Below are 23,907 nucleotides of genomic sequence, written 5' to 3' on the forward strand. Positions count from 1 at the left end.
CCTGGCTTTGCAGGACACTGTGGGGCTGGTGTGAGGCTGGAAATGTACCTGGAATGGGTCGGCTGCCTGGGAACCTCACAAATACTGATCCCCAGGGACTGTGTGTCTCCCTCAGAACGGGGGCAGCTTTCTACGTGCAGAAGATCATGACAAGGGACTTCAGCTGGGTGGTGGCCCTGGGATGTCACTTTCATTCCCACTGAATTGCCTCAGATTTCTCCTTCCGTTCTTGTCATCCCCCAGAAGTGTCTTTCTCGGTTTGTTTGGGGTTTTTTTGTTGTTTTTTTGGGGGTTTTTTGCCCTGAGCCCCAAGCTCAGTCCTTACAAAGATTGTTAGGAGACCAGCAATCCCTAGTTCTTTTGACACACAGCCCAGCCTCACTCTGCCCTTTACTTATAAGCTAAATCTACATACCCTTCCTACACCACAGATGGAAGATGTGGAGGGAAATCTTTTTCCCCAGGTCTGTTTCCTGTTGTTGAAAACCTTAAAACTTTTTCTTAGGAGAGAACCTCTGTTTCTAAGCAGTGGAACAGAATTGCTTATGGAGTAGTCAGGTCATAGGATGTGATAATTTCCCTGGAAATCAGAGGGGAAAATAAGCAAAACATTGAGCCAACTGAGACTAAGAAAGCTCCCTGAAAGTTTATGCCAGTGATACCTCCAGGCCCCGGATCTGCTCAGCTTGGATTCTATGAAGTCTTGACCCCAGCCATCACCCACAGCCGCATCTCCCAGCCTCCTTCAACTCTTCCCCAAAGGGTTAGGAGATGTTAGCACTGGCTGCCCCAGGATGATGGGGTCCCTGCACTTCTGTGCTTTGTAGGTTGAGAGAAGGAGGTATGGGCACAGGAGGAAGATGGTAGATTTCCACTGTAGTTATTTTATTTTATTTTATTTTTTTAAGAGTCTTGCTCGGTCCCCCAGGCTGGAGTGCTGTGGCACAATCTCAGCTCACTGCAACCTCCGAGTTCAAGTGATTCTCCTGCCTCAGCCTCCCAAGTAGCTGGAATTACAGGCGTGCACCACCACACCTGGCTAATTTTTTGTTTTAGTAGAGATGAGGTTTCACCATGTTGCCCAAGCTGGTCTCAAACTCCTGACCTCAAGTGATCCACCCGCCTGAGCCTCCCAAAGTGCTGCGATTACAGGCGTGAGCCACTGCACCTGGCTGTGGTTATTCCTAAAGGCCGGTGGTAGGGCAGGATAACAAGGACAGCGCCGGAGTGGGGAGAGGTGAATGAACCTACAGCGTCCACATCATTGCTCCCCTGGCAGAGTATGTTCAGCCACTGGCTGACAGTAGGCGGGGGCTGCCCAGCCTGTCCAGGAGCATCTGCGTAGCGTTCGGGTCACACAGAGGTGCCCCGCTGCGGACGTTCAGGTTACATCCGTTCTAGTGGGTACGTTTGAAAGTAGACATTGGGAACTGGCTGGAAGGTGTCCGTTTTGGAAACGTGGAGAACGAGTTCTTTCACTGGGTAGGAAGTTTTAATGACGTTGTCTTCAAACTTAATAATGTCTGTGGACTTAAATGTGAGCCTTGGGGAGCACCTCAAGAGAAAAATGGAGGCATGATGAGAAAGAGTCACTTCATACTCTGACGAGTGCGAGCTCTAAAACTTTCAGCAAAACCTCTTAGCAAACAAAAGCTAATGGAATGAGTTGGATTTCTAAGGAAAACGCTGTCCTGAAGTTGAAGCTACTGGGGGTAAGACTAAAACTGGGGCTCAAAAAAAAAAAACTTCAATTATTTCATCTTTCTTTCTCAAGATGCTGTTATTTCATCTTTCTTTCTCAAGATGCTATTATTAAATGAAACCTATAACCCAGTTTAGATAACACATAGAAAGCTCAACCAAATAATAAATGAAACTGCCTTAATGGGGTGACCAAACGCCCTGGTTTTCTGCAGGACTGAGGGGTTCCCAGGGTGCCGGACTGCCATAGCTACAATCAGGGAAGTCCCAGGCAAGCTGGGACCTGGTCACACTTACTCCGGGACTGACCACCCTACCAGCTCCTTTACCTCCACTTGGCATTTCGCAAAGATAACCGAAAACATGTAAATGAGACTGGCACCGTCAAAGCAAGCATGCTGGCTGCTGCTGCTGCTCCATGGTCTACGTGTTTGTGTCTTTGAAAAATTGTATGTCTCCAAGACCTTTAAAAAGCCCTGACTGCTTAACTTTGTTGGGGGAAAATATATATGAGTGTCTCAGGGTTTCAGACACTTCGCTGGATCACAGTTGAGGGGGATCGAGGGCAGCCTGTTCAGAGACACTGAGAGTCCCTTTCTGTGGACTTAAATGTGAGCCTTAGGGAGCACCTTGATAGAAAAATGGAGGCATAATGAGAAACAACCTGGACCTCAGGGCTTCACAGTTCAGCGTGGCCACCTATTCATCTTCCGTGTCGCGAGCACGGCCATCGAGTGCATGGCTGCAATTCCTGCTGACAAAGATGTGTGCAGTGGGATTCCTAAGTGGACCTGGAAGGATGAGCTCGGTGGCCTTACGGTCAAGCCAAGGACTTCACGGTGCCCCTGTCCAGGAAAACTCACCTGGGTTCTGATCCTGGCTCTCTGGGCTTCCTCGGGAGGTCGTTTGGCAGCTGTGAAACTCCTCCCCTCCGGGCCATACCGGCTGACGTACATGAACTGCTCAGACTTCTAAAAAACCTCCTTCTGGCCAGGCGCGGTGGGTCACACTTGTAATCCCAGCACTTCGGGAGACTGAGGTGGTTGGATCACCTGAGGTCAGGAGTTCGAGACCAGCCTGGCCAATATGGTGAAACCCCGTCTCTACGAAAAATATAAAAGCTAACCGGGTATGGTGGTGGGTGTCTGTAATCCCAGCTACTTGGGAGGCTGAGGGGGGAGAATTCCTTGAACCCAGGAGATGGAGGTTGCAGTGAGCCGACGTGGTGCCACTGCACTCCAGCCTCAGCAACAGAGTGAGACTCCATCTCAGAAAAAAAAAAAAAAAAATCTCCTTCTTAGATTCCTTTCCATTCTGCATGTGCCCAGATTAAAACAGCTGTGGCTCTGTCATTTCTTCCTGACCTGCAATACTGGAATTTTCCTTCTTAAGTTTTCCTCCTTTAAAATTGTTAAAGAGCTTTCCTTCTTTTCATTACTGGGCAGGTTAATTTCTAACTGAGTGGCTTGGACTCCCCTGCAACACACAAATCCTTTGATTCTGTGTGTCATCGAGATTTGGGTTTGTTTTTTCAAAGCCAGGGCAGCCAAACCTGGACTCTCTAAAATTATCATCAGAAGGCAGATTTCAGAAAGTTTCTAGTTTCAAAATCAGACAGAAGACCCACTTTTTTACTGATGTAAAGACAACAAAAAGATCTGTGATGATTCCTAAGCGGGTATTTTCCTCTAAAGAAATCATTCAAGAAAAAAAAAAAAGATACCTATGCTATGTAGAATAGCAGCTCGTGGCTGTGCCTTTGTAATTGCCTTTGTAAATACACGAATTCCTCACACAGGACTGCAATATTTTACTTGGATTGAGGATTCACTAAGAATCTGTGATCCGTCTCTTCACCCACCTTCACATGTCTGCTAGGGTGGACCTCGAACTTCTTGAGGTGGTGAATATTCATTTACACTCAGAGAAACTTTTCACCGATTTCCCCAGAACATTGAAACAGTCAGAATAACTCCTGTATAGGCTACTGGACTGACAGATGTGAAGGCCAGATTTTCAGATGTGAAGCTGGGATGACCAAAAAGACAGACCTCCCTTTCTTACTGAGAAGAGCGTAGTCAGACATGTCAAGTCTATGGCACGCTGCTGCAGAAGGCGTGATTCATCTTAAGATCAAAAATTATTTCATCTTGCTTTCTTGGTCATAAGCCAAGGTGCCTGGAGCTGTCCTTTGGCCTTTCATGTGCTGTGTCTCATGCGGGTGTGCCGTGTCTACCATAAGGGTGTGGCGTGTCTGTGGCGCAGTGTGCCATGTCCATCATAAGGGAGCACTGTGTCTGTGGCGTGGGTGTGCCGTGTCTGTGGTGCAGGTGTGCTGTATCCATCATAAGAGAGTGCCGGTCTGTGGCATGGTTGTGGCATGTCTGTGGTGAGGGTGTGCCACGTCCATCATAAGGGTGCATCATGTCTTTTGCACGGGTCTGCCATGTCCATCGTAAGGGTGTGGCGTTCCTGTGGTGCGGGTGTGCCATGTCCATCATAAGGAAGCGCCATGTCTGTGGAATGGCTGTGGTGTGTCTGTGGTGCAGGTGTGCTGTGTCTGTGGCATGGGTGTGGCGTGTCTGTAGTGTGGGTATGCCATGTCCATCATAAGGGAGCAGTGTGTCTGTGGCATGAGTGTGGCATGTCAGTGGTGTGGGTGTGCCGTGTCCATCATAAGGGAGTGCCGTGTCTGTGGCATGGGTGTGGCGTGTCTGTGGTGAGGATGTGCCTTGTCCATCATGAGGGTACACCGTGTCCATCATACAGTTGTGCCTTCATGGCCCTCCCTGGTTCCCAGGCCCCATCTAGTGTGTGTCATTGCCTCTGCTGAGAATGTCCTTTTCTGCCCCATCTAGTGTACATCATTGAGGAGGAGAGCTGGGTTCCCCACAGTCTGCCCAGGGGTTGTCATGTGAGTGGCACATAGGTATTGCTTAGTACACACCGGTCACAGTGACTTGAGTGCCGCCACAATGAAGCTGCCGATCATGTGACTCCTTCAGCATCTTTGCTCCTGAACTGCCTGGACTCCAGCCCTCAACATTGGCAATCCTGGCTCTGCTCTACAGATTGTGGTGTGATTGAGCTAACAATACTCACCACGTCATACAACATGGACTCCCTAAGCTGACATAGGGTAGGGGGGAGAACACACACTCACACACGTAATCACTCACTCACACGGCACTATTACAAATGCTGCAAAATCTAAAAACATCACTGGAATCCAAAAAACAATCCATTTAGAGGTATATGAGGAGATTACACAGATATTAAAGAACAAAGATCTGGAACTCTATGACAACAAACCAACATTGCTGTTCTAGCCTGAGCTGTCTGTTTTAGGCAAATGGGAATGGTTTCGTAAACAATGCGAACCGCAACGGGTATTTCTGCAAGTTTCTAAGACTGGCAGGAGTCAGCTCAGGGGAAGCAGGAAGAATCCTCAGTTGGTTGGCTGTTCTTGGGACTAAAGAAATAATTCCCATTGAACGGAGCTTACACTCACATCCTTGAGTCTGTGAATGTTCTTCAGTTCCCTGGGAACAGCCAGAGTCCAGCTTTCCACATGGATTGCTTTCACAGGGACACCTGGCCCTTCACGCCAGTGCTGTGAATGTCACCTCGGCAACCTTGATGTGTAGATATTGCCTGCGTCGAGTCATACTGCAGCTCTGCCTCTTTCCAAGATAGGATTTGAGGCAGCTTCCAACAGCCAATTGATGTGAAAATGTATTGTGAACACATGCATAGGACCATACGTACATCATACACTCACACTTACACATACAATACACACACTCACACATACACACACATACACACACTCACACATACATATACACACTCACACTCACACATACACACAATCATACACACATACATACAGTCACACTCTCACACAATACACACACATACACACATACATATACATACACACACATACAATACACACACATACACATACACTCACACATACAACACACACAACACACACATATACACACTCACACATACATACACATACAACACACACATACATATACATACACACATACACATACATACATACACATGCGCATATACACACACACACACAGAGCTGTGGGCACAACTTCATTTCAACTTCTTTTATGTAGATTGTGAAGTAAAGGTGTTGGATCTTTGTGGTTTGCAAATCTAAATTACCTCCCTCCATCTTAAGACTTCTTCCGCTCCTTGATTCTAAAGTGAGAGTCAGCTCCTTTCTTAGCTGATCCTTCTGGTGTGCAGGTCAAAGAAACACTGAACTGGGAATCAGACATGGTTTCCAGTCCTGCCATTTCCCCACCCACCTCCATGTTGGTTCCAGCATGGCTTTGTGGAGTCCTGGGACTCGGGCACAGTGTGAGAATCACTGAGCCTCTCAAGGTCAATTATGCAGTGATTGCTTTGCTAGCTCTTCCTCCTCCACCCATAACCTCGGCCTCCGTTTTCTCTTCCTCCTGGGAATTCATCCAGAAGGGCGCCAGAAGTCACACCGAGATGATCTTGCAGACCATACTCCCCTGAATGTGCATCCTGCATTTTTGCTCAGTTCAGCTAGCGCAGTGGCCTGCTCATAAAGTTTTCCACAACCTGTTGGCTGCACGAAGAATAGCGATTACTCCTCAACTGCTTTTAACCTTCACCTTGTCATTCTAATCATATTTTTGTTTATTTCCCTCCTTTGAGTTATTTTATGTATTTCGATGATGGAGATAGATCCCTCCTCCCCCTTGGATGATGTCCATGCCCCTGCTCTTGCCCCAGCTTGCCTCCTCAGACTCGCCTCTCACCCCCTTCCTGCTCTATCGCTATCTTTGTTTGCTTTTAGTTTCTCATACTTGCCATGTTTTCTGGTAATCCTGACTTAAATGCTGCCTCCTCTTGGGAGTTTCCCCCCACTCGGCCTATTTGAGCACCCGTGTGTGTGTGGTCTCACATTACTCTAGAGGGCCATCTCTCTGATTCTCCCACAAGACTGAAAGCTCCTTGAGGCAAGGATGTATATGTTACCAATGTATCTCTAACATCTGGAACACTGGCTTGTTGGATGGATGGACGGACGGACGGACGGATGGACGGAGGCACAATTAGCCCATATGCTTAACCTTTCGTTAAATCTGTAGGACTAGAGTTCCTGAAACCTCGTGGAAGGAATCCACCATGCAACGCTTTTAGGAAGCAGAAATACGTCTTGGCCATATTCTGGCTCCATTTGCTGCAACTTAGAGAAGGATCTCGATGGTGGGAGAAAAGCTTCAGGATTTTGTTGGGGTTTTTTTTTTCATTTTAATTGTAAAATACATACAACGTTTGCCATCTTAACCATTTTAAGTATACAGTTCAATAGTACCATGTAGGTTCATGTCGTTGGGCAATCAACCTCCAGAACTTTTTCATCTTACAAAACAAACTATGTTACCCATAAACACAGATTCCCATCCCCCCTCCCCTCAGCCCCTGGCAACCAGCATCTAGGTTCTGTCTCTATGAATTTGTCGCTCTAGAAACCTCATATAAATGAAGTCATAACACTGTTTGTCTTTTTATGACTGGCTTGTTGCATTTAACATTATGTCCTCAAGGTTCTTCCAGTTGTAATGTGTGTCAGAATTTTCTTCCTGTTTGAGGCTGAGTAATATTCCGTCATATGTACACACCACATTGTGTTCGTCCATGGATGGACACTTGCTTTCACATCTTGGCCGTTGTGAACAATGCTGCTAGGAATGTGAGTATACAGAGCTTGGGTTTTAAATGTAAAATCTGTAACATGGGAAAGCTACAGAGTATGGCTGAATGTTAAACCTGCCCAACCTTGCCAGCACTCTGGTCGTGGGACATTTGCTGGGCCCAGTCCTCACCGCAGTGAACTGTGCAGGCTTCGTAACCTGCATGGTGGTCTGAAAGCCATGTGATAAGAAAACCACCTAGCAATGACATGGTCACGTGGGCCCCCCGGAGTTTGCCAGGCACCTGGGTGACCTGGGAAGGAGCTTTGTCATTGATTTGACCTGTTTGAAAGAGTATGGTCTGTTGTTTCTCCCATATAGCAACAGTTCCAAAGCCAAGGTATTAGACCACCATAAAAGTAGAAATATTTTCAGGGCATATTGACAACTTTTGTTGGAAACAGAGCCTACTAAAAAACTCACCGCTGTTACACAAACGCAAAAAGGATTCTTTATCAAAGTCTCTTTCTGTCTAAGGAATTCTTTATTTTATATACCCCCAGGGTTTAGAAATGTTTGGGATTTAAAAATAAAAGGGCCGAAAGCTGTCCTCACAACATTTCATTGTTGATGTTGTTGACACACAGTGAATGGAAGTAGGGTGAGACTGGACAAAATAAAGTCCTCTTATTTTTTTCTGTTCTGTTTTTTTGTTTGTTTTTTGTTTTATTTGGTTTTACTTGTTTTTGAGACAAAATCTCGCTTTGTTGCCCAGGCTGGAGTGCAGTGACGTTATCTCAGCTCACTGTAGCCTCCGCCTCTGGGGTTCAAGCAATTCCACCATGCCCTGCTAATTTTTATATTTTTGGTAGGGACAGGGTTTTGCCCTGTTGGCCAGGCTGGTCTCGAATTCCTGACCTCAACTGATCCGCCCACCTCGGCCTCCCAAAGTGCTGGGATTACAGGTGTGAACCCCCGCGCCTGACCAAGTCCTCGTGTTTCTAAAAATTAAACCACTAAATAGCATAGATGCTATCTAACCTATTTTCAACACTGAAAAATTCTGCCTTCTTGCATTTCCAGATAAAATGAAAAAATAGAGCATATGTGTGTTTCTATAAATGGCAGATTTAACAGTGTGGCTGGAGGGTTTGAGTCTCTAAGCTTCCAGTGGAATCCAAGAGACATTGTCCTACCAGCATACAGCGTGATATGTCAGATCGTCTCTGGCCGTCCTTTGTACCCAGTTGATAACATTTTGTTTTCCGTTTTTGGCCTTTTAGTGTTACTCATAGAGGCCAAAAATTCTTACGCAAGGTAAATAAATCCAGTCCCTCTGGTTTCCTCAGCAACAGTAAGTCACAGCCGAGGACTCAGTGGAAGAGGATGACTGTGGGGGGTCATGAGGAATGTTCTCTTACTTCTAAGAAATTGAATTTCATTATTATATTTTATAAATATTCTCTTACTTGGCTCCTAACCTGATTGCGGGCTTGTTGCCGAGGTCTTGGAAGGTAGGGAGGGGCGGGGCTGGAGAAGCCTGTTTCTTCTCAGGTGTGCCTGTGGCCCCAAATGGAAACCAATCAAGGTGCGATTTATGTTCATTAAGTGCTTGTCAAAACTGAAAAATTTTCTAATCAACAGCAATCTAGCTGCAGCCCCCTCGATGGCTGGGAGGGCCGCCTCTGCCGCATCGGCTATTTGCCTGTTACAACTCTAGGCTAAAAATCCGCTGATGATTACATTAGGCTAAGCTGCGAAGTAAATGAACCATGTCTTATTTAGGTGCCACTAGCTTCAGAGTAGTCCTGCCCCGCAGGGCACTTGATAGCGTTTTATGGCTTTAAAATTAGTGTAGCTTCCCATTTGCTGCAGGGTGCTACATGTTATGCCTTTGAACTCAATAAGCAAAGGGAACGGGGCCTTTTGTTTTTCTCCCCTTTTTTTCCCCCCTTGCATTTTAGCAATTTTGTTTTGCATCTTTTCCAGACGGCATTTTGCAATAAAAACGTCTGACTACCATATACATGCCGCCCCCACTTAAAAAAAAAAAAAAAAGGGGGGGGGAAGAGAAAGAAGGAAAAGCAGATAATGTCATGCGTTTGCAGAGGACAGGTTTTTTGTGTTTCCCCCCCTGTGCTGCAAAATGAAAAATGGCTTTGCAGGTCAACCCTAATGACTTATCATGTCAGAATTGCTACCTCAAGTGGGAACAACACCTTTAGCTCAAGAAATTGCCCCATAAAGTCAGAGAGAAAATATTTCAGTATTTTTATTGGACAAGAGTGGTAAGAGCTAACATTTATTGAGGGTTTTGGCGCTCTGTTAAACACTTCAGTATTATCTCAGTGAACCCTCACAACAGTATCATGAAGCAAGAACTGTTTTTAAAGATGTGGACGTGGGGACTCTGAGTGGCTGAATGACATGCCCTCTGTGTGCAACTCGGAAGACAGTGGAGGCGCTCTGAGTTCGAGGCTTATTCCCTGACCAAGAGAAAGTGGACTTTTGTCTTCGGAAGACGTCTTTAGGAAATCAGACAAGTGTGGTTATCAGTGAATTACCTCATTCATTTGAATGGAATCTGTATACAAGGTGCTATGAACTCCCTTAGCAGGCATTATGTTTAGGAAAACAGAGTACTTCCTGTAAAAGCAATGCATGGGAAAAATACATATAGGAGAGTTCTAAATAGGCCTAGGTGGAAAGTTTAAAAATTGGAAGTACTTACCATTTGTCATGGGGAAAAACCGAAGTGGGAGTTTCTCCATGTTACCTTGGGTCTGATGGCAGAAGACACAATGTAGCAATCGATAGTCACTTCAGAGGACAGATGTGTATGCTCTGCTGTCTTAAAACTCTACTGTTTGGCCAGGCACGGTGGCTCACCCCTGTAATCCCAGCACTTTGGGAGGCCGAGGCAGGTGGATCACTTGAGTCAGGCGTTCGAGACCAGCCTGGCTAACATGGAGAAACGCCGTCTCTACTAAAAATACAAAAATTAGCCAGGCGTGGTGGCGGGCACCTGTAATCTCAGCTACTCGGGAGGCTGAGGCAGGAGAATTGCTTGAACCCAGGAGGCAGAGGTTGCAGTGAACCGAGATCATGCCATTGCACTGCAGCCTGAGCAACAAGAGTGAAACTCTGTCTAAAAAAAAAAAAAAAAAATATATATATATATATATAGTCTGTCTATATATATATATATACTGTCTGTTTTAGCTGCACATTTCAGCAAATTCATCCAAAGAAATCTGAAGTTGTAAAGAGACCCAGACAGGCAGTATCACCATGGTGAACATTTCCATATAACAAAATTTCTAGGATCTGTTGATCCAGTTGTTTCAAGCCATATTCAAATATTAAAATACTAGGACAGCAAAGGAATGGTGCTGGCGCCTTGAATTTCATTGTAGGGAGAGGCCTACAGCGACTGTGTAGAGACAGGCAGCTGTTTTCATATCCGAGGCATTCATTGTACAGGCTAGGTTTGAGCAGGCGTGGCTTACAACTGCGTAATACTCATTTTAACCTAGAATGAGAAAAATCTTTCCCGCAGTGTAAACCTCAATATAGTAGGTCAGTCAAGACAGATACAATCAAGAAGCAAGAAGTGTATTCATAATTCGATTTGGAATTTTCTGCTTTTTGATTTGTATTAGAATAACTTATCCCTTTGGGCTGGTGGACTTGAGCCACACGTGTTGGATACTGGCCTCTGCAGCACATGGAGCGGGGAAGTTTGCTTTTGCCGTCATGTAGGGACACTCCATTGTACGAGAAGCTGCCACCACTGGTCCCCAACAAGGCCTCACCAACCTTCTCTTTTACCATGTGTAGTGTAATGACCCAGACCCAATAAAGGATTTACTAAGTAAGAATATTCCACACATACTCTTTCTTACCTCCATGATGGAGTGATAGACTGACTTCATCTTGATAGTCCGGGTCAGTCATTCCAGCCAACACTGTAACTTCCTTGTTAGCCTCTTGACTTTGAGGTAGGAGGAGCCCGAAGTGGCCAGGTGACAATCTTCCAGTTTAATGGAATTGTTATTGTGTCTCCTGGTGGCAGCATTTCTCCCTCTGGAACTGAGACCCCTAGGCCAGCAGAACATAATGTTGTGGGAACAGGAAGCAAAAATTTAGCTAGTGGGTCACTAGGGATGACGGTGAGTGGTGCCACTTCCATTTCTGCCCCTCAATTCCTGGACCCGTGAATCCTAGCAATGGGAAAAACAGTACCATATATTGGACACTGATTCAGAGCATACATGGCCTTCTGGAGAACTTTGCCCCAGCCCTGCAAAGGATTGTCACCTAGCTGGCACTGTAATTACGACTTCAAAAGGCCATTCCACCCTTCTATCAATCCAGCTGCTTCAGGATGATGGGAAACATGGTAAGACCAGTGAATTCCATAAGCATGAGCTGTTTGCCTCTATCCGTGCTACACATCTGATTGGCCAGGTGCCTTCGTCCTGCCATGGCTGCTGGTCACTCTCATGTACTTGCAGGCATGGATCAAGTAGTCTTTAGGAAGGCAGTTCTGAAAGAGAAACGCTGGAATGCTGTTGGCTGTCTTCGGAAACAAAATTATTTCTCATGGGATTTTTCCTTTTGAAGCTGCTTCCTACCTTGCTATTGTGACTATGATCCTTTGGAGAGAAGAGAAATTGTCTTCTTTGAGTTCTGTGATCTGAAGGGATGTGGCCAGAAGATTTTTCATAGTTTTACAATATTTTCACAGTATTTTTAGGAACATGACTTTGGTCTGCACCTGTGACTATGTACAAGGCTATTGTTTATTATTCATGAATGTGGGATGTGAACATTTGCTTGATCTTTTTGAATGGGTGGTCCTATATATGTCTTTATGATTAGTTTCCTTTGAAAATAATATTAAATGGAGTTTGGCAATAGCAGTGGACTTTACAATGGCTTCTCTTACATACTTTTTTTTTTTTTTTTTTTTTTGAGACGGAGTCTCGCTCTGTCACCCAGGCTGGAGTGCAGTGGCGGAATCTCGGCTCACTGCAAGCTCTGCCTCCCAGGTTCACGCCATTCTCCTGCCTCAGCCTCCCGAGTAGCTGGGACTACAGGCGCCCGCCACCTTGCCTGGCTAGTTTTTTGTATTTTTGGTAGAGACGGGGTTTCACCGTGTTCGCCAGGATGGTCTCGATCTCCTGACCTCATGATCCGCCTGTCTCGGCCTCCCAAAGTGCTGGGATTACAGGCTTGAGCCACCGTGCCCGGTTTTTTTCTTTTTTTTAAGCCCAGAAGTGAGGCTTTTTAAAGACAGAACTTAACAAATTACTACTTCCTTTTGACGCTGGATATTCATGAAGTGCAGTAAAAATAGGAAATAATGAGTCGTTCTTTTCCTCCAGGAGAAGGAGGAACAAACAAATGTGAAAACATTTACAGTGTCTTTCCACAGTGCAACCCTTTGCTCCTCCCGGGTTGTGTACATAAAAGCGTACACATGGAGCCAATGGCTGCTTTGCAGACATGAAGCTAGACTAGTGGTTCTCAAGACTTTGGACTCAGGACCCCTTTATCTTTTTAAAAAGTATGAGCCAGGCGTGGTGGCTCACACCTGTAATCCCAACACTTTGGGAGGCCAAGGCGGGTGGGTCACCTGAAGTCAGAAGTTGGAGACTAGTCTGGCCAACATGGTGAAATCCCATCTCTACTAAAACTACAGAAATTATCTGAGCTTAGGAACGTACCTGTAGTTCCAGCTACTCGGAAGGCTGAGGCAGCAGAATCGCTTGAACCCAGGAGGCAGAAATTGCAGTGAGCCGAGATCACACTGCTGTACTCCAGCCTGGGTGACAGAGACAGACTCCGTCTCAAAAAAAAAAAAAAAAGAAAGAAATTTATGGAAGGACCCCAAAGAGCATTTATTCGTATGGCTTTTGTCTATTGATATTCATCATGTTAGAAATTCAAACTGAGAAAAATTTTAAATGTGTAATCCATTTAACAATAAACCACCCGTTTTTTTAAATTTACATGTTAATGTAAATAATAATTTTGTGAAAAGTATAATTTTCAAAATAAAAAGTCATGAGAAGGGTTGCATGTTTTATATATTTTTTAGGTCTCTTTGATACCCAGTTTCGTGTAAGAGAGCTGGATTCTCATATCTGCATCAGTCTGTTGTGATAGGTTGTTTTGGTTAGTCTTTGAATATCTCATGTTACACAGATGTGTGGTTGGAAGAGGGAGGAGTATTTCAATCATCATTTCAGATCATTGTGGATATTCCTCTTGCATACTTCACCAAAACTCAACATGTGATAGTTTCTTAAAGCTTAGTACTGCAATGTGAAATCACTAATTTTTTTTTCCTCCTCTACTACCTTAAAATCCATCCAACTGACTTGCCCTTTGAATGAACTTTTATGTGTGTTTCATCCACGCAGGCATATCCACATGCATCCATGCATGTGACGTCATAGCCCGGCCATTTCAAGAAAAACGATTTTTGAAATGAAGTATGCAGATTTCTAAATAGTGACCGTTTTCATCATAGAGCATCAAAAAATGTCATTCATATCACCGCCGATCTTGTCAGAAAAGTTGCTAAGTCTTTGGAAGGTATCAAGCTCGTAGTTAGAGATACAAGTTTGCCACATACGTAGAACTGAAAGCCATAGTCAGTCAATGTCTGGCATAGTCATTCTTTCAGGTAAAAATGTTGTCCCTCCACAAAAGTGGCTAGTTCAGCTTGCAACTCCAACAGTTGCAGAAGTTGCCTTTCTGTAAGACAGCCATCATTCTCCGGTACCCAGCAAAAATGCGTTATGCGTGCTTTCCACGTCATACCTGAGGAGATGAAGACATGCACTCAAAGGGTGAAATGTTTAAAAATCCGTAGCACTTCTTTTTTAAGTGTATTCAGAACATCTGTAAGTGAAACTGTTTTTGTTCGTGCTTAAAGAACATGCCAGTGAATAATGTGATGGTGACTAATACAGTTTGGGGCTACTACTCTGATTCATGTTAATCACTAGCATGTTTGCACCATCAAAACCAATGTCAACACAGCACTAAAAAGGCAAGTACTGTTTCTGAATTGTTTTGAAAATCTTATTGATGTGTCTGAAGAGTTATCTATCTTTTCAGTGTTATATATTAACATAAAATATTATATTTCTCAACATACATGTACAGTTATAAACTAGAACTTAATGGAGAAACCGAATTGGAAACGATTTCTACTATTTTCCATTATTTTTTCCATCCTTGAACTGTGTAAATTAAAAGTCTTAATACTTTTGTAAAGTATACGTAAAAATGGAGTATGCTGATTACATTATCTGTCCTTGAAGAAAGTGGCACGTAAGCACTGTCAGATTTTCGAAGCCTTATGCTTATTTCTGATCTAATGTTGAGATGCCAATCATATAGTTTATGCATTTCAGTTTAGCTTTAAGATCTTGTTAACTGCTTTTAGTACCCCTGTGAACACATCAGCAAACCATCTTTCACCAGACAGCCAAAGGTAACCTCCGGATGCGAGGCAATAAGAATCAATATAGTAAGAGTATTTTTAGGGACTGTTGATGGATTGCTGTATTTTGAGCTTAACTTCAAGTACCAAATGCCCCAGAGCTGACTAAGATGAACTCACCATTTACTGAGGACGGGAGAGGCCATCAGGCACATAGTGGAATCTGGGATTGCCAAGACAAGATGTACGCACCTTTCCCTTTGTAGTTTTGGGGAGAATTCTTGTATATTTTTTAGTAGCCTAATATGGTATTTTGATGAGGACTTTGTACCACCCTCCTTACTGGAGCCAAGTGTTACTCATTTGGTAACCTCCCGGTCCTGGGAACACATAACTGTGAAATTCTAGGACAACGTGATATAGCAGCGAATCAATTAATTCTCTGTATCAGGAGGGATCTGGTACACCGAGGTACTAATGACTCTGCGTCCTTCTCCAAAGGCAGCCCCACAGAAGGGGGGCGCCACGTTAAGCTGTGCTGCTGTCAGCAAGCCGAAAGCTGTGGGTCTCTGACACGGCTCTCAATTGCTAGCAGGTTTCTCTCATTGCACCTCATTTGCATCTGGGACATCAATTAGCATGTTTGTTGAGGCTAATTGAATGAAACTCAATCATAGCTCTTAATTGCTTGACTATGTGAAAAGAAATCACATTAATGCAGCTAATTAAGTGTACGGCAATAGATGCAACATAATTAGGAGCGAAATGTAAAAAACAAGGGATGGCAAAGGTGCCGGAGCAGGGTTGCAGGGGGACAGCAAGGCACAGTTACCGAGCGATTGGCAGGTTCGGAAACAGGTCCCTTTGCTCTGGCGCCTGCTTGGAAAAAATAAGCCGCATGATGATCATGGACAACTTGAGAAGGAAAATGCAAATAGGTTTGCAATTACTATTTTTTCAAGCTGTTGAGGGGCAGGAGATGGCACCTCTGGGGGGCCTGGCTCTTGAGTGGGCCCCAGGGACTTGTTAAGTGCTGTTTAAAAGTACTTGGCTTTGAATTACCCTCATGCCTTGTTAAAGGGTTTTTCCTCTTTTATCTTCGATCAGCATTTTCAACAAGGAACATGGAGAAGGATAGTATCTGTAACATTTGCATATCAGAATCAAGCTTCCTGTCTTAATTTTACCCAGTACCCTGCCTCAGACCCGTGAAGGGTCTGCACAGCCCCTTGACTTCTAAGGAGGACATTGTTTAGTGGTTGTAGCTTTAATTCCTCAGGTACCAAGCTGGGGAGAGAGATGAAAAGGATCAGTTCTTTCAAAACCAGAAAGCTCAGTGTTGGTCCTCTTGGGAGGAACGAGAAGCCACAGATACCTGTGCCTTCACCTCCCACCTGTGTGTGAAGCACTGAGTCGGAGGGCTTTTATTGACTAGGAAATGCATTTTGTAAAGTTTTTAAAATTGTGCAGTGCCTTGAAATATAAGAATCGGCTATTTTATATACCGTTGTTTTTTTTTTTAGAGCTGGTTCTGAGGTTGTAACGCCTAACTCAGGCAAGAAAACAGATCCCTTAGCCCATGCTGAGCTAAAGATAAATGGGTTCCCTTGCCGCTTTCGAATCTGGAGAGCAGACACTTGGTTCATTTCTATAGTAATTTTAAATAAAATATCCTGGTTATTGTATGTTAAAACATGCCTATTAAAAGAGCCCATGCTGAGGCTTAGTCACTATCTGATTAGCCTCATTTTAGAGCCCATAAGCAATAAATGCTCAATTACACTCCTGTTATTGTATTTTAATTTGTTAAGAATTGGCATTAAGGAAGAAAGTTATACCAAGTTGATATTTTTAAAGGAGTAACTGTGCAAGAAGGAATTCATTATTTACAAGCATTAACTTTGGTTTGGAAAGTTGGGTTTGCGTATTTTCAGTGGATATTAATGGAAGTAAACTAAAGATGCTTGAGAAAAACCTTTTTTAAGAAATGACCAACACTAACCACTCTATGGTGTGCCTTGCCTTGCCTTTTCTTTTCTTTTCTTTCCTTTTCTTTTCTTTTCAAGACAGAGTTTCGCTCTTGTCGCTCAGGCTGGAGTGCAATGGCACGATCTCTGCTCACTGCAACCTCTGTCTCCCAGGTTCAAGCGATTCTCCTGCCTTAGCCTCCTAAGTAGCTGGGCTTACAGGCACATGCCACCACGCCTGGCTAATTTTATATTTTTAGTAGAGAAGGTATTTCACCACAATGGCTAGGCTGGTCTTGAACTCCTGACCTCAAGTGATCCACCCTCCTCGGCCTCCCAAAGTGCTGGGATTACAAGGCATGAGCCACCGCACCCAGCCTTGATATGCTTTTCATTTGTCATCCTCAACACAGTGCAGTCCTGAGAGTTCCTGTGTCTCTTCCAGCTCTACCTTTCCTTCCATCTAGTTTAACAGAGTTAATTCAATAATAACTTTCTTTCTGTCTTTGGTCTACATCCGCTCAAAGTTGTTTATGTTTTGTGGAGTCCAGCTTCTCAGCTTCCAAGTGGAATCTCCTTTCGGGGGCTGGTGAAGTCAGATTTGTGGTTCCCAGCCCAGATACCACCCTCCCATACCCCAAACCCACCATGACAGCTTTCCTCCAATGGGATCGTGGCTGACTCTGGCCAGCCTGCCCTGAGAGTCAGGCCATCCTCCCTGAGCCACCCTGTAAGATGAAATGGCCAGTCAGCAGCCTCGGGTGGCCTGGCACCTCTGCTCCCGGCCTCTGGGCTGATGTGAGATGCACGCGTGCTGGGGTTTTCCGCCTGGATGGCCTGTCTGTCCTCTGCCGGGGATGCCCGGCCTCGCCCCTGCCTCTGAACTTGCCCCACTGTGACAGTTTCTGATCCTTTCTCCAGTGGTCTTCAGCCCATCATTCTTCCTCCTGGTTCTGACCTTGGTGTTTTGAGCTTTCTGTCTGCACCAAGACTTCTGTCCTCAGGGGTCACCAAGGACCCTGAAGCATCTTTTCCCTCTGGGGCTGGTGTAGGGGAACCTGCATTTCTGTATTTCTCTGCCAGAATGTCCCCCGCCAGTGTGGCTGTGCCCTCATGTAAGAGGTTCTCCTCCCGCCCATCCTGCCATTGAGAATTCCTGCACCCTTTTCCCTTGAGTCTGATTTGACTCCACGTGGCACCCTCTTAGTTGCGTCGGTTGCGGGGAGGTCTATGCTGTCACACCCCAGGCTCACCCACCTTCCCATGGTTGGGCAGGGAGAAAACAGGTCTTCTCATCCTCTTCCCCAAGGACCCACGGTTTCATTCCTTTCCCCTGAACTGGAATTGTGTACTTCGTGGCTTTTGTTGTGCCATTTCTTCTATCAGCAAACATCTACTTGTTGATAAACCTGTGACTCCTTCACAAGTGTGGGTATTGTCCTGCAATTAAAAGGTGTACTGCTCACCTGTAATCCCAGCTACTCAGGAGACTGAAGCAGGAGAATCACTTGAATCTGGAAGGCAGAGGTTGCAGTGAGCTGAGAGCATGCCACTGCACTCCAGCCTGGGCAGTAGAGTGAGACTCTTGTCTCAAAAAAGAAAAAAAGGTGGACAGCCTGTTTCCTGGAAGCCACTGGGATCTCGCTTTGGCCTCTCTGCTACCCTGTGTCCCAGCAGCTCCCTCAAAACACTTGGCCAAGTTTCCTAGTCCCTGAGACAGAGGCTTCCAACCCTTGCATAATGATTCTAGAACTTTATCCAACTATCTCTCTGCATCAGGTAACTGCCGTTGGACAGTTAAAAGACAGCAGCCCACTTCCCCACCCTGCCTCCGTCCCTTGCGTCCAGCGTGTGAGTTTATTTGGCAGTTCTTCTAAAATTACGTTGGCTGAGCACGGTGGCTTATGCCTGTAACCCCAGTGCTTTGGGAGAGTGACTTGAGACTAGGAGTTGGACACCAACCTGGGCAACCTAGCAAGACCCCATCTCTAAAAAAATTAATAAATGAAATGGAATTATGTTCACCTGAACTTAATTACTTATAACAAAGACAAATTTATTGGTTTTCAAATCTAAAGGGAATTCACCAAGATGCTGCCAAAGAAAGAGCATATTCATTCCCACTTCCTGCAGAGTCTGAAAACACTTGAAATGTTGTTTTTCCAAGGGTGATTTCCAAATACAATCAGTTCTCTGTATTCATGCGGGATTGGCTCCAGGACCCTCCAGAATACCAAGATCCTCAAATGCTCAAGTTCCTTATATAATACAGCATAGTATCTACATATAACCTGCACACATTCTCCCGTATACCTCAAATCATCCCTAGATTACTTATACCTCATGCAACGTAAATGCAATATTTTCTTATTTTGTATTTTTTTAATTGTTATATTGTTACAGAGGGCTGAGTATATATTCTTTCTTAAGGTGCGGTATCGAGTAATATGTGTCCAGAGTGCTTAAGATACTGTGTTTGCAGGCAAGGAGTCTCATTACCAAAAAAAAATAAATAAATAACAATGAGTGATGATGATGGTGATGATGATGCACTAAAGGATCAGTAACTCACTGGCCCGCAGGCCCATCCCCCAGCTCTCAGTTGCTTGTTCACCTTCCCCCTTCCCTGCCCTTCAGCCAGTTCCCAGGTACTGTTTGACTCCACGGTGAGTTAAGTGAGCTGCCAGAGAGCATCACTGTCCACCGAGGCTTCCCCGTAGTTCCCCGATCGCTGCTGGTCATGTGCTTCCAAGGCCTAGAAAGCCAGATTCTTTTTCTAACATCCAGCTTTTTTGTATCCATCCCTGAGCTCCCTATTTTTTTGATGCCATAACTCCCACCCCTTGGATGTCTTCCTGGTTCTTAGCAAAACACTTGACCTTATTACTTCCAGTTTTCTCCTGATTTTTCACCAGACAGCTTCAGCCTTATCAAGATTTTAATGGCATTCCCATCTGAAACAGAAAGGTTATTACAACATGGTTTCCTACTCCATGGAATTTTATTTGGAATTTATGGGAGGAGCCTAATGTACCCTCTGATAAGCAAGAGTTCAAAAAATCAGATTTTATGTGTAGACTTACTTCCTAATGCCCCTTGAAGGAGGTACCTGCTGTGTGTCTCCTTATATCTCTAGCTCGTGGGTTAGTTCAGGACACAGAAGAAAAACTCTGATTTAAATATAATGATGATGCTACCAGTACTCTGCAGATAAAAATCTCATGATTTTTAAAGTGCTTTCCACAGTGGAAGGGTGTTAGGGTTATAACTCATGACGTCTGATAGACCCTTTTGTTCTAGGTTGTAAAAGGTCTTTTTTTTTTTTTTTATCTCTCTTGGATGTTTAACATTTTGAACAGGATTACATGCAGAATGTTCATGGTAAGGAGATTGACCTTCTGAGAACCACTGTGAAAGTCCCAGGGAAGAGGCCACCCCGAGCCACGTCGGCCTGCGCGCCCATCTCCAGCCCTAAAACCAATGGCCTGTCCAAGGACATGAGCAGTTTACACATCTCACCCAATTCAGGTAAGCTTACAGCACACGCACTAAGAAATCAAGTTCAACGGCAACAGATGGTCCAGGCTTGAGGACATTGTTGGGCTCTTAGGTTAAGTGGAGGTGGTAACTATCATATTACAGATTAAGGTTTAGAAACCTTATCACTTCTGTGGCTGATCATTTCCTTTAAACTTTCAGTTCCGCAAATGCCAGCGAGCAAATGGTGCTTTGAATCACAGCTGCAAAAACCATGCATCTAGGCCTTTCGCGGGGCCGCGTGGTGGAAAGTGAAGTTTAACATGTGAACTGGGTATTTAAGGGCCTTCTGAAAAGCATGAATTAATGTTAAATGTCAAAGATTAACTTATTTGCGGTAACTGTATGTATGAAAGTGGAAAAACCATTCAGATGCAAGATTCACAGGAAATCATTTGACCTATATAAAATGTAAATTTTGTGTTATTTTAATTATCTGCCATTCTTTAATGCAACTTTAGTTCTCTGTATTCTCTTTTAAAGGAGATTTTTTAATTCATTCAGGATCAGAGAAAGCTAATATTTTCTCAAATGTTGATGTGTTTAGAAATTCCTGGCTTCTGTGCCCAGTTGCAAGCCATCCAAAATGACGTTGTTCATTTTATTTACGTTTTTGCAAATAATTGCCCTGTGTCATGAACCTTCCCATTGCTGTTCATCAGAGAGAAGGTGAAGATGCTCTTGAGTCCTCCCACACACACAGTCAGGTTCCTTCAGCATAGGAAAATCCCTTTAAGAATTTTGCATTTTCTCCAGCAGGAAGTCCAGAACTTTCTTCTCTCCCACCTACATCCTGTCTTCTTAAAACAGATTTCTGGCTAGGCACAGTGGCTCACGCCTATAATCCCAGCACTTTGGGAGACTGAGGCGGGAGGATCGCCTGAGGTCAGGAGTTCGAGACCAGCCTGGCCAACCCGGTGAAGCCCCATCTCTACTAAAAATACAAAAATTAGCCAGGCGTGGTGGCAGATGCCTGTAATCTCAGCTACTTGGGAGGCTGAGGCAGGAGAATCACTTGAACCCAAGAGGCGGAGGTTGCAGTGAGCCGAGATTGCATCATTGCACTCCATCCAGGGTGACAGAGCAGGACTCCATCTCAAAAAAAAAAAAAAAAAAAAAAACATATTTCTCTCCTACAAGAGTTTCTGGTCTTTAATGCTGCATTTTCCTCTTCTGAAGCATTAAGTGCTTTTAAAGAGGGGCGGTGCTGACAGCCTGGTTCTGTGGCATGAACGACACTGGTAGGTGAGAGCAGGATGGTACAGAGGAGTTCAGATTTGGGTCCTCCATCCTGGGCTCCACCGCGCAGTGTTAGGCAGTCTCTGAGCTGGTTCCTTCCCACCACATTGGGATGCTCTTGCCTGGCCTGCCTGTGTTGCAGGGGGCGATGTCAGAGAAGATAACATGATAGTGCTGGGAAAGCTGAATACAAACACAAGCTGTTGTTTCTCATCAAAATAAAAACTGGCTTTATGCTAAAGGAGTCTTGAGAGCCTCCCAGAAAAGTGAGAACAGTATTTTTCCTGGGGCTTCTATGACCTGCCGACCTTTCTTGCAAGACATGCATGAGGTTTTTCTTACTAGAGCGGTGTGCTAACTATGGGGTGGGAAGAGAGAAAAGAAGGGCACAAGAAAGAGAAAACAATCTGTAGTGAGGAAAAAGCTGAAGGCTTTATTGCATTAGCACATTAGGTAAAGTCATTCATTTATTCAAAGAATATCTATAGGCCGGGTGCGGTGGCTCACGCCTGTAATCCCAGCACTTTGGGAGGCTGAGGTTGGGTGAATCACCTGAGGTCAGGAGTTCAAGACCAGCCTGGCCAACATGGTGAAACCCCATCTCTACTAAAAATACAAAAATTAGCTGGGCGTGGTGGTGCGTGCCTGTAATCCCAGCTTCTCAAGAGGCTAAGGCAGGGGAATCACTTAAACCCAGGAGGCGAAGGTTGCAGTGAGCCGAGATCACGCCACTGCACTCCAGCCTGCACGACAGAGTGAGACTCTGTCTCAAAAAAAAAAAAAATCAAGCACCTATTTTGTGCCAGAAATTGTGCAAACTATAGATATGGAGTCCCTAACCTCTAGAATTCTTCCATTTCCACCTCCCCTTCTGACCCATCACATCACATCTAGTCATCTAGTTATTTAAGTCAACAAGTGTTTATTGAGTTTCATTTTTATAATTTTAAACTGATAAAAATATGTTCAATAGAATTAAACTTAAATAAAAAGTTATTTATCTTTGTAACATGGTGTTTTGAATTATATGTATACATTGTGGAATGGCTAAATCATGCCATTCGTGGAGTTTCTAATGTGTGCCTGAGATACAGTTCCTGCCCTCGGGAATCTCCCCTGTTGTTGGGGAGAGAGACAAGTAGACAGAGGCTGCACCAAGCCCCAGACCCCAGCAGGGCTGTGTAAAGGGCAGGGCTTGGAGATGCAGTGATGCTATGGTCGGCTCCACCCCTGGAGGTGGGCCAGGCTTCAAGGAATAGGGGATACCTGCTGAGTTTGAATAAAGGATAAGAATTTGCCAGGCACATAGATACGAAGGAAGGGCACCAAATCTGTGAAGAAGTGTTCACTATGTAAAAGTAGGATTTCGAACTTCCTCATCTTGAGACTTACGTTCCTAGGAGCCAAATGCCACTGTTGTCCTAAGGGAAACACTAATGTTTGATTATAAGTAGATAATACAAAGGCCCTATAAACCGTGCCATATCTGATGGAATCGGCTGTGGCATGGGCCTCTCTCTTTGAGGGAGTGAGCTGTGTGTCCTTGGAAGGCATTTCCCATTGCTCAGTTTCATTCTCTCTAAGAGCCCCCCTGTTGGGCAAATGGGAGGGTTGTGACGTGATTGAAATCCCTTTTCCATGGTCACAGCCCTCAGTGTGTAACAGGACATCTCCGCAACCCTCAGACAGGTTAATCCCACACAGGGGCCTGGCTGACTTTCCCTCTTCTCTGGATTCCAACTAGGGCTACAGAAGTGGGGGTATGGCCTTAGCACAAAGGCAGTGCCACTTTGGGAAGAAGAAAATGCCTGATGGCCACAGCAGTGCTAAGGGAAGTGGCACCCTGACCAAGCATGCCGGTGAAGTCATCAGCTGGTGTGCAGCGAGAATGCACAGATAGATCCTCAGATGGCAGCCCCCTGTTGATTGCTCAGCTTCGTTCTCGGGTTCTGAGAATAAGCCATGGGTGGAGGCACTTCTGTAAGAGGAAGCAGCTTCATTAAAATATTGGGAAATGTTAATTTGCATTCACCTCCTCTAAACATGAACATGAATGTGTGAAGTGATACATTCTTTCTTGCTTAAGAAATTAAAGCGTTTGGGGATTTGAGTTTTTATGCTCTTTGAAAATTGAGTTTCTTATGTCTAAAACCATCATTCACAAAATGTCCTTTCACCTGAGGAATTCCAACACAACAAATTCAATCTGAAATAAATTGAGGCTACATTTAAGAGATGGACTTTTAGCTAAAAATAGGTATTAGAGAGCTGTTTGCCAAAAAATTGAATACTTTATTCTTCA

General features: G+C 44.6%; 1 protein-coding gene across 9 annotated transcripts in view; it reads left to right on the forward strand.

Annotated features, from left to right (window-relative positions):
* The window catches only part of AGAP1 (ArfGAP with GTPase domain, ankyrin repeat and PH domain 1), a 642,723-nt gene that overhangs the window by 397,064 nt on the left and 221,752 nt on the right, over window positions 1-23,907 (forward strand). For all 9 annotated transcript variants that reach the window (XM_007966740.3, XM_007966741.3, XM_007966743.3 and 6 more), the window contains exon 11: window positions 20,189-20,357. In XM_007966740.3, coding sequence (XP_007964931.1) covers window positions 20,189-20,357 — 169 coding nt within the window. The remainder of the gene's footprint in view (window positions 1-20,188; window positions 20,358-23,907) is intronic.

This window comes from Chlorocebus sabaeus, chromosome 10 (genome assembly GCF_047675955.1).
Source record: "Chlorocebus sabaeus isolate Y175 chromosome 10, mChlSab1.0.hap1, whole genome shotgun sequence".
In the NCBI taxonomy this organism is placed as follows: Eukaryota; Metazoa; Chordata; class Mammalia; order Primates; family Cercopithecidae; genus Chlorocebus; species Chlorocebus sabaeus.